The 12,139-nt window shown below is 22.0% G+C and overlaps 2 protein-coding genes across 6 annotated transcripts in view; both read right to left on the bottom strand.

The window, feature by feature from the left end:
• Positions 1-12,139, bottom strand: part of LOC135953082 (Ig-like and fibronectin type-III domain-containing protein 2) — a 273,456-nt gene that overhangs the window by 63,987 nt on the left and 197,330 nt on the right. For all 4 annotated transcript variants that reach the window (XM_065502747.1, XM_065502744.1, XM_065502746.1 and 1 more), the window contains one exon: positions 1,341-1,434. In XM_065502747.1, the coding sequence (XP_065358819.1) occupies positions 1,341-1,413 (73 nt within the window). In that variant the 5' untranslated portion in view covers positions 1,414-1,434. The remainder of the gene's footprint in view (positions 1-1,340; positions 1,435-12,139) is intronic.
• The window catches only part of DCX-EMAP (Doublecortin-domain-containing echinoderm-microtubule-associated protein), a 487,657-nt gene that overhangs the window by 278,202 nt on the left and 197,316 nt on the right, over positions 1-12,139 (bottom strand). The gene's annotated exons all lie outside the window — the stretch shown is intronic.

Genomic DNA, 12,139 nt, shown 5'->3' with positions numbered 1-12,139 from the left:
TGAAATTTTAGTAAAAATTTATAATTCAAATCATAATATTGTTGTAAAATTAAGCAAATAAACTATATTTGAGCTTTATTTATATTTACTAAATAGTAGTAAAATACTACTTTTCAAAAAGTAATTTTATTGTGAAAAAAATTATGAAAGTTGGATCAGATTTGTTTAACTAAGAGAAAAATTATAATTTTAACACAAAAATACTACTATTTGAAAAAAAGTATTAAAAATACTACTATTTTAAAAATTAAAATTGTTTAAGTTTTTGTGTATTAGAGAGATTTTTTACTGAAAATTTGCGAAAAATATAAATTTTTGAGTTATAATTGTAATAATAAAACAGTATTTTCATATCTATCTAGATATTTGAGCAAATATCTTATATATTGTAAACAAATTCTACTTTTCCATGAAAAATTCTTCCTTTTCTATAAAAATTTTGTATTTAAAAAAAGGAACAAAAATACTACTTTTTTAAAAGTGTAACTTTAGGAAATATTTATGTTTTAAGTCATTATATTGTTATTAGAATAATCAAACAAGCTATATTTTTTACTTTATCTATAATTACTGAATAGTACTAAAATAGTACTTTTTTAAAACAGAAATTTTATTGTGATAAAATTGTGAATTACAATTTAACTAAGAGCAAAATGCTATTTTTTGTTCCAAAAATACTACTTTTTGAAAAAGTATTAAAAATACTACTATTTTTAAAATGCATTATAATTAAATTTGTTTAAGATTTTGCAGCTTAGAGAGATTCATAAGTGAAAATTTATTAAAAACTACATTTTTGAGTTATGACTACAATAATTAAATAGTAGTAGAAATACTACATTTTTAAAAACAGTATTAACTTTGCAAAAATAAAATGTTGTAAACAAATTCTACTTTTGTTTATGAAAAATACTACATTTTCTATAAAAACATACTATTTGAAAAAAAGTAGTAAAAATACTACTTTTTTAAAAGTGAAATTTTTTGAAAAAAATATTGTTTGATATCATAATATTGTTAAAAAACTATAAATAAAGACTGGTAAAATTACTACTATTTTTTTATTAAAATACTACTATTTGAAAATAGTATAAATTATTGCTAAATGTTCATAAAAGATTTTATTTCAAAATACTTTTCTGCTACCAAATAATCTTATGCCATTTATTTTTCACTACCCCATAATATTCATATATTCATCTACTCATTAATTATAGTGTTAAAATTTCATTTATTTTATGTTATTTTCATACATGAAAAAATCTCTTCTACAAAATTTACTTTTATGTTAAGTTCAGCTGTTGTTTATTTTTTGTTGGGAGAATTACTCCTCTACTTACCAATGGGTGTAGCGGAATTAACTGTTGATAGTAAACATGTTGATGTTGTTAATACCAGCAGCAATTTTAACATTATGACATTCGTCACAAGCGCCTGTAATTAAAGACAAATAAAAAAAAATTACATTTTTAATAATTTCTTAATGCCACAACTTAAAAAAAGGACTCTCATAGTATGTCCTTTACAGGATTATATAAATATTAATTAATAAATGTTGGGGCCCTAAAGGCAGTCTCAATCGCACTCTCTTTCTCACTCATGCCTGTTTGCATGTTCACACTCGCATGGGCATAAATACTTATAAGCCATATTTAAAAAGATTAACACATTATTTATGATGATGGGGAATAAAAATGAATGCTGGAGAGTAAAAATGTGCGTGGCAACATGTGTTGGTACATTAATATATTAATTAATTTAAAGTAAATACTTGTGTATACACAAGCATATAAGACAATAATGGTGGGTCAATGTTAAAATTATGCCCTACATTAGGTGATTTAATTCAAGCACTTGCTATGACAAGTTAAAGTTTAAGCATAATAGGGCAAGTAGACAAAATGTGGTTAAAATTTAATTTAGATTTGATGGAGTCAAACTATGTGCCTTAATTTAATGCCTAAAGTAGGTCATTCATTATAATTTCATTGTTTAAAATTATCATAAATACAATTCACACTTATGACAAAATATTTTTTTAAATAATTTTCTTTTCCTTTTAAATTTATTTAAATAAATGAACGAACGGATATATTAAGAGTTTATAAAAGAAATTAATCTGAATGAATTGATATATTACTTCTGTATATATATAAACACATACATACATAAAAGGATGGCTGTATTTATAGTAAAAAACCAAACAAAATAAAATTTATGGGCGAAAAAAGTACTGAAAGTACTGAATACGAAAAGGACGTTTTTAAAATAAAGATCACGTTAAAATTCATTATTATTAAAAATAGTAGTAAAATACTACTTTTCTAAAATGATGTTCAAAATGTAGTAAATGTTGTTAAATAGTATGAAAAATGCTTGTGATAGAAAATTTTTACTTTTTAAAAAAGGTAGTAAAAAATACTACTTTCTTAAAAATATATTTTAATTATTTTTTTTTATGTTTTCGAGATGTTTATAACTGAGAATTTTTAAAAAAAGCAATTTTTTGAGTTATGAAAACAAAAAATAAATAGTATTGAAAATACTACTTTTTTTTAAAACCACAATTTTGGGACATTTTTAAGTAACAAAGGTTAATATTATTGAAAAAGTAAGAAAAAAACATAATTTTGAGCTAAAGCCACAATAGCATAATAGTAGTAGAAATACTACGTTTTTTGAAAACGACTATTTTTATGAAAAATGTAAAGATGTTAAAGCAACACTTTTTAATGGTGTTAAAAATAGAGATGTTTATAACTGAAAATTTAAAAAAAAGCAATTTTTTGAGTTATAAAAACCAACAAAAAATAGTAGTGAAAATACTACTTTTTTAAAAACACAATTTTGGGAAATTTTTTTAAGTAACAAAGCTTAATATTATTGAAAAAGTAAGAAAAAAAACATAATTTTGAGCTAAAGCTACAATAGCATAATAGTAGTAGAAATACTACGTTTTTTTAAAAACGACTATTTTTATAAAAAATGTAAAGATGTTAAAGCAACACTTTTTAATGGTGTTAAAGCTACTAAATTATCAACAAAAATACTACTATTTGAAAAAGGTATTGAAAATGCTACATTTTTTAAAATATATTTTAAATAATTTTTTTAATGGTTTTAAGATATTTATAACAGAAAACAATAAATAAATAGTAGTGAAAATACTACTATTTTAAAATCACAATTTTGATAAATTTTTAAGTAAAGAAACATAATATTATACAAAAAGTAAGCAAAAAAGGTATTTTTAAGCTATGGCTATAATAACAGAATAGTAGTAGTAGAATACTACGTTTTTAAAAAAGTATTATTATTGTGAAAAATGTAAGGATGTTACCAATTTTTTTTAATCGTGTTAATGCTACTAAATCTTCAACAAAAAGATTTAGTAGCATTAACACGACTTTTTAAAAATTTATATTAATTTTTTTTTTAAGTTTTTGAGATGTTTATAACAGAAAATTTGAGAAAAATACTAATATTCGAGTTATGAAAACAATAAATAAATAGTAGTGAAAATACTACTTTTTTTAAATTTAAATTTTGTGAAATTTTTAAGTAACGAAGCATAATATTATAGAAAAAGTAAGCAAAAAAGGTATTTTTATTTTGCACAAAAAGTATTGAAAATACTACTTTTTTAAAATACATTTTTCTTATGTTTCTAATAGTTTATAACTGTAAATTTGTGAAAAATACTATTTTTTGAGTTATGAAAACAATAAATAAATAGTAGTATTTTTACTACTATGTATGTATTTAAAAATATGTACTACGTTTTTTAAAACCACTATTTTGGGACATTTTTATGTAACGAAAAAGTAAGCAAACAAATGTATTTTTGAACTATGGCTATAATAACAGAATAGTAGTAGAAATACTACGTTTTTAAAAATGTATTATTATTGTGAAACATATAAGGATGTTGAACCAACTTTATTTATTTTTAAATTTTCAACAAAAATACTACTTTTTGAAAAAGGTATTGAATATACTACTATTTTCAAAATATTTTTTACTTAAATTTATTAATGGTTTTAGGATATTTATAACTGAAAATTTGAAAAAAAAATTTTTTTTTGGGTTATAAGAACAATAAAAAATAGTAGCTAAAATACTACTTTTTTAAAATCGCATTAATTCTTAAAAAAAATTTATAGATTCTTTTATATTTTTTTTAACTTAGATAGAAGTTTTAAATTTTCTATGAAAAACACAATATTTTCTACAAAAATATGAACAAATAAAAAAAGTAGCAAAAATACTACTTTTTTTTAGTTGTCAATTTGGTAGATTTTTAAGATTCCCAACATTATACTGAGGAAAATTTAAACAAAAAATTTTTTTCTGAGCTTTAGCTTTAATAACTGATCAGTAGTAAATTTAGTACTTTTTTAATAAAAATACTACTATTTCAAAATAGTTTAAATTCTTGCTAAATCTTGTAAAAAGTGTGAAAAATAAATGCTTTGTGGGAAAAATACAAAATTTTTTCTAAATAATTGCATTGATTTAAAATAGTACTAAAAATACTACTATTTAAAAAGTGTATTTTTCAGAAATTTTTCAGAATTAACATATAAAATTAAGGAAAAATAAGAAAATGTAATAGATTTTTTTATTATGTTTACAATAATTAAATACATTTTTCATTATAACGAATAGTCATGTCATGATTTCATTCGTTATAAGTAGTTTTGCCTGCAGTAGCGAAAATACTACTATTTGCTAAAATTATGAATTTCTGTTCCGCTAGCTATTCAATAAAAAATAAGGGAATATTTTTTAGAAATTATACTACATTTTTCCTTCTAAAATACTACTTTTTCAAAAAGTAGTAAAAAATACTACTACTTCGCAGTAGCGAAAATACTACTATTTGCTAAAATTATGAATTTCTGTTCAACTATTCAATAAAAAATAAGGGAATATTTTTTAGAAATTATACTACTTTTTCTAAAAAGTAGTAAAAAATACTACTTTTTCTAAAAAGTAGTAAAAAATACTACTTTTTCTAAAAAGTAGTAAAAAATACTACTTTTTCTAAAAAGTAGTAAAAAATACTACTTTTTCAAAAAATAGTAAAAAATACTACTTTTTCAAAAAGTAGTAAAAAATACTACTTTTTCTAAAAAGTAGTAAAAAATACTACTTTTTCTAAAAAGTAGTAAAAAATACTACTTTTTCTAAAAATTAATAAAAAAAATACTACTTTTTTTAAAAAATTGTTAAAAATGTTAAATTAGTTTATTTTATTACTCACTGTCATGTATGTCTGTCTATAAATATTTGGTAACAGATGACAAAGTGTTTTTGTTATAATTAAAAAAGTATAAAATAATACATTTTTTATGCATATTTTATTCGGGAAAGCAAACTGTCTGAAAAAAGGGAAACGGAAGCAATTGTGTAATAGTGTTTGTATGTATATAAATTACCATTTACGTTAGCAACTGTTTTACGAACATGTGTATGCTTTCTCTTGGGCATTTAATATAAATAAAATATATAACATTGTATGGGTATTTATTTGCAATATATACGATATTTTGTATTGCATACTTTTGAGGGAACAAAATTACGATAAACGTTTAAATCGAATAATACGTGTACAATTTTGCCAACAAAACGGACAGCAGCAGCAGTAACAGCAATAAAATACATAAATCAAAAAACCATTAAATACTTTTCAACACTTGTACATAAAGACACACAGGCATACACAAACAAACAGAGACAGACAGCTAGAGTATAGAGTATGAATTTATAAAACGATCTCCTCCATTTCCAATGAAACTCTGACAGAAATGTTTAACTGTAGATCCGTCCGTCCACTTGCCTGCCTGCCTGCAACTGTCTCCATGTTGAAATAAGTATTTATAAAATACTATGCTAGCAAAAGGGTATTATTCTTCAATGTTTAAAAGTATGTGTAGTTATGTATCTGTATCTGTATGGCTGAATATTTGTATTTGAGTGTCTATATTTGTATACAAATAAAACCAGATTAAGTGCAATTAATTTTCTGTCAGCAACAATTGTGTGTGAGTATCACTAACAGATAAAATACTAACACATAGGACTCAGTTAAATATACATTTAAACTCATAGATATTTTTTTTATTATTATTTATTTCACACAGCTACAGACGACACTCTAGCAGCAATATTTTGCCACAGTTTGTGACTTTTTGTACAATAGTTTTTTTTTTGTATGGCTAGAAATTGTTTATTTATTTATTATATTTTTTTTTTCAGTTTTGTTGTTTATTGTTTTAGTCAGTAGAACAACAATGCACAAAAAAAATGGCTCATAATAACAAAATAAACTAAAACTTAAAATACAATTTGAAAATCTCTTTTGTGACACCAGCAAAAACTTTAGCAAATATAAACAAACAAATAAAAAAACAACATTAAAAACTAATAAAATTCACCAGGGTCCAGAAAAAATAAAAACACAGCAAATGTATTGAGAATGTCAGTTATTTATTTCATTTATTCTTAAAATGAAATTTGAATTTAAGCAAAGAAATCAGGACACCAAACTAAGAAGAGAAAATATCCAAAAAAATATAAAAAAATTGTTAATTTAAAATTAAATAACAAAGTAGTTCAAAAAAAACAATAATAAAATAAAGTTTTTTAAAAAAGTATTAAAAATACTACTTTTTTAAAAATGAGTTTAAGGCCAGTTTTATTAAATACAGCATAATATTATTGAAAAATAAATAAAAATCACATTTTTGAATAATAAAAAAATAGTAGTAGAAATACTACTTTTTAATAAAACACTTAATATTTAATAAAAATATAAAATTTTTATTAAAAATCTAAAGCATAACAAAAATAATAAGTTTCTACTAAAAAATATTACTTTTTCTATTAAAATTTTCAACAATTGTAGAAAAGTACTAAAAATACTACTTTTTTAAAAAAGACTTTAATGATAATTTTTAAGAATTACAATATAATATTATTGATAATTTAAAAAAAGACACATTTTTGAGTTATAATTAAATAGTAGTAGAAATACTACTTTTTTAAAAACCTAGTATTATTTTAAAAATAATACTAATTTAACTCACAATCTTTAACTAAAGCTAAAATAAATAATTTTTTATAACACAAACTAATTTTTTAGCAAAAATGTTGACTATTTTTAAAAATGTATTAAAAATACTACTTTTTTAAAAGTGACTTTGATGATAATTTTTAAGAATTTGATTAAATCTAAAGCATAACAAAAATAATAAGTTTCTATTAAAAAAATACTACTTTTTCTATTAAAATTTTTAACAATTGTAGAAAAGTACTAAAAATACTACTTTTTTAAAAAAGACTTTAATGATAATTTTTAAGAATTACAATATAATATTATTGATAATTTAAAAAAAATGCACATTTTTGAGTTATAATTAAATAGTAGCAGAAATACTAATTTTTTAAAAAACTAGTATTATTTTAAAAATAATACTAATTTAACTCACAATTTTTAACTAAAGCTAAAAAAAATAATTTTTTATAACAAAGACTACTTTTTTATCAAAATTTTTAAATATTTTTAAAAATGTATTAAAAATACTACTTTTTTAAAAGTGACTTTGAAGATAAATTTTAAGAATTAGATTAAGAATTAATGATAATTTGAAAATAATCTCATTTTGAGTTAAAATTAAATAGTAGTAGAACTACTACTTTATTATAAAACTATAAATAATACTAATTTAACTCACATTTGTTAAGTAAAGCTAAAATTAAGACTTTTATTTAACAAAAAATACTTTTTTAGCAAATATATTAAAAATACTACTTTTTTTAAGTTAAATATTATTAAAAATATCAAAAAAAAAAAACACTTTTTTGAGTTATTTTCAAATACTAATCTACAAATAAAAATTTATCATTGTTTAAAAAATTTCAAAAATATTTAAAAAATGTTTATATAAAAAATACTTTTTTTCTATTAAAATTTTTTAAAATTTGAAAAAAAGTATTAAGATAATACATATATAAAACGTATTAAAAATACTACTTTTTAAAAAAGTTATTATGACAATTTTTATGCATTAGAGTTTGATATTATTAAAAAAATAATGAAAAAGCTCTGTTTTGAGTTTTAATTAAAAAGTAGTAGAAATACTACTTTTTTATAAAAGTAATATTATTTGAAAAATAATAATAATTTTTGTGTTTCATTTTTAAATTACATCTAAAATAAATATTTTTTAACAAAAAATACTACTATTTTCGAAAATCTACAACAATTGGAAAAAAAGTACTAAAAATACTACTTTTTCCAAAACTGACTTTGATGAAGATTTTTAAATATTAGAGCATTAAATAATGCACAAATTGGAAAAATTTTATTTTTTGTGTTTTGCTTGTTTCAATTAAATAGGAGTTAAAAAACTACTTTTTTAAAAAAATAGTATTACCTAAAAAATAATAATAATTTGTGTACAAGTTTTGCAAGAAAGGAAAAATGTCTTATAATTATAAATAATTTTCTATAAAAAACTTCTTTTTCTATAAAAATATACTATTTGAAAAAAGTGTTAAAAAAGACTACTTTTTTTAAAGTAATTTTAACGCTAATAAATTAAAATATTTGGATGTTATGGTTCTTGCAATTAAATAGTAGTAAAAATACTACTTATTCTAAAAATGTAATTTTATTAAATAAATTACAACTTATATAAATTGTAATAAAATTTTAATTTTTCCACAAAAAATAGTACTATTTACAAAAATAAAAAATACTACTACTTTTTTATAAGTCCAATTTTATAAAATTAAACTAAACTTATTTAAATGATATAATAAAACATAGTTTTATGTTCATTGAACATTAATAAAATAGTAGTAAAAATAGTACTTTTTCATGAAAATCTTAAATAACGAAAATCTTTTGTAAAATGTTGAAAAATTAAAAAAAATTATATTTTAAAGAAAATACTACTTTTTTAAAAAAGTACTAAAAAATACTACCTTTTATACAATATTATTTTTCCTCAATTTAAGCTATTAAAGATTAATTTTAAAAATAAAATATTAAGTTAAGCTCAAAATACTAATTTTTGAAAAAAAAGTACTAAAATACTACTTTTTTTAAAAAACTTATTAATTACCAAATATATAAAAAAAAGTATTAATAACAAAAATCAGTTAGTAAAATGTTAAAATATTGCAAAAATTTTACTTTTTTTAAGAAAATAAATTTTTAAAAAAGTAGTAAAAATACTACCTTTTTAAAAAATTTTATTTTCTTTTTAAATTCATTTAATTAAATTTTATAAGCATTTAAATTATAAATTAATCTCAAAATTTTAATTTTTTGCAAGAAGTACTAAATAAAAAATCTCCACAAACTAACATTTCATATAATTTTTGAAAAAAGTTGATTACTTTTGCTGGCTATATTTATAATCAACTTAATTAACACCATTATTTTTAAATAATACAATAATAGTTATAATGTTCTGTCTACAAATATTTGAAATTCAGTTATTAAGCTTTCATAATGTTTTTAATTATTTTCCATTTGCTTATAATAAATGATTTAAACATTTGTTTTCGTGTATTTGCAAATTAAATTATAATTATTTATTAAAATTATCAACACCGTCAACATCAACATTATAATTATCATTAACATTATTGAAATCATCATCATCAGCATCATCATTATAAGCAATGTTTTCAAACCTATTTGCCAGCAACAGCAGGCTCAACTCTATTTTAATGATTTCATGGTTTTGAGATGATATCTATACTCTTCCGCCTTAAGAGGTGGAGCAGTGAGTTGTAGAAAAAAAATTATATTTGAAATAATTGTACATGTACTAAGAGCTCGAGCATCTAGATTTACTGTTAGTTTAGCATAAGATTTTGAGTGTTTGCCTTTAGGCCTTCTTTTTGTCTTTGGCGGCTGTTAACAACAAACATCAAGTAAAACCCTTGTAGACATCTGTTAGTTGTGGTAATACATAATTTCAAACTTATTCTTCTTGTTCATCTCTACTCTACACGGTGGTGGTAGTTGGTGGCTGCGTTATTAAAACTGCTTTTAAAGATGCCTGTCAAACATTTGGCATTTTAAGGTTACTCAGCCATTTGTTTGGTAACAACAACAGAAACAACTAAGAGTATTTTGAATGATTAAAAGTGTTACTTTTTTTTAATTATACTTTGTTGAAGGGGGAAGTTTTTTTTTTGGATTTGAAGCTGTTTTAATAAAAATTAATTATTTTATTTATAGCAGAGTTTTGTTGTCTATTTTTCTGTTTGGTTTTCAAGGTTTAAATGGTTTTTATCAGCTGGGGAATAGTTAAGTAGCAGAAAAAGTTTTATTTGAAAAAAAAACAGAAACATTATAATACACAACCCATTATATATTCATAATAGAAGTTGAAATTATTATTAATGCGTTACTAATGAGTTTAAAAGAGATAAAAAAGAAGTGTTTTATTGAGGTTGGTTAAAGTTGGAAAAGCTATAGAGAATTCAAATAGGCTTAAAAAACATTTAAATAAAAAAATATTTCAAAATTTAAATTAAACTAGAACAGAACTAGAAGAGAACTAGAACAGAACTAGAACAGAACTAGAACAGAACTAGAACAGAACTAGAACAGAACTAGAACAGAACTAGAACAGAACTAGAACAGAACTAGAACAGAACTAGAACAGAACTAGAACAGAACTAGAACAGAACTAGAACAGAACTAGAACAGAACTAGAACAGAACTAGAACAGAACTAGAACAGAACTAGAACAGAACTAGAACAGAACTAGAACAGAACTAGAACAGAACTAGAACTAGAACAGAACTAGAACAGAACTAGAACAGAACTAGAACAGAACTAGAACAGAACTAGAACAGAACTAGAACAGAACTAGAACAGAACTAGAACAGAACTAGAACAGAACTAGAACAGAACTAGAACAGAACTAGAACAGAACTAGAACAGAACTAGAACAGAACTAGAACAGAACAGAACTAGAACAGAACTAGAACAGAACTAGAACAGAACTAGAACAGAACTAGAACAGAACTAGAACAGAACTAGAACAGAACTAGAACAGAACTAGAACAGAACTAGAACAGAACTAGAACAGAACTAGAACAGAACTAGAACAGAACTAGAACAGAACTAGAACAGAACTAGAACAGAACTAGAACAGAACTAGAACAGAACTAGAACAGAACTAGAACAGAACTAGAACAGAACTAGAACAGAACTAGAACAGAACTAGAACAGAACTAGAACAGAACTAGAACAGAACTAGAACAGAACTAGAACAGAACTAGAACAGAACTAGAACAGAACTAGAACAGAACTAGAACAGAACTAGAACAGAACTAGAACAGAACTAGAACAGAACTACTTTACAGAAGCCCTTATTCCTTTTGTTCATCACACTGTCTAGTTACCTCTTTAATCCAAATTTATATTCATTCCTAACAAACTTTCACTTTGTTTGAGGTTTAGTTTCGTTACGCTCCATCATCACTACCATAGCCATTAATTCAATTTATTACTAAATAAATAAAATCATTGCAAATAATTTGTGTTTAGTAGCATTAACATTATAATATTATTCAGACACTAATCTCAGCAGTTCGTTTATTTTAAAATACAATGCAAATTTAACAAAAAAAATAAAAAAAAATGAAAATATTTGCAAAGTGTTAGTGTTAGTGTGTGTAGTTAGTTAGATATTTCTAAATTCAAATGGTAAATCCTTGTTTTATTTTTATTGGGGGTTTATGTAAATTTTTTGCGCTCTAACAGTTTGTATTTTATTTTATTTTTCATATATAATTTGGCTTTATACACAGGGAGGAATTTAAAAAATTCAATGTAGGTTTTCAGGCCTGTGAAAGGGAGTTAGTTGGAGTAGAGAGGGCTGCAAATAGAGAGAAATGTAATAACAAATGATTTGGTTGAGGCTTAACTTTTAAATCCATGTCGAACAAGTGCAAAAAAAAGTATGAACACAATACAATTCATATAAAAATGTAGATGTATATGGATTCAACACATACACACACACAATAATATTAAAAATCCATTTAACATTTTGTTATTGTTGCTGTTTTATTTTTTGTTATTCATTTATTTATTTTGCAT

This window comes from Calliphora vicina, chromosome 3 (genome assembly GCF_958450345.1).
Source record: "Calliphora vicina chromosome 3, idCalVici1.1, whole genome shotgun sequence".
NCBI classification, from domain to species: Eukaryota; Metazoa; Arthropoda; class Insecta; order Diptera; family Calliphoridae; genus Calliphora; species Calliphora vicina.
This window is presented reverse-complemented; position numbering and strand designations above follow the sequence as displayed.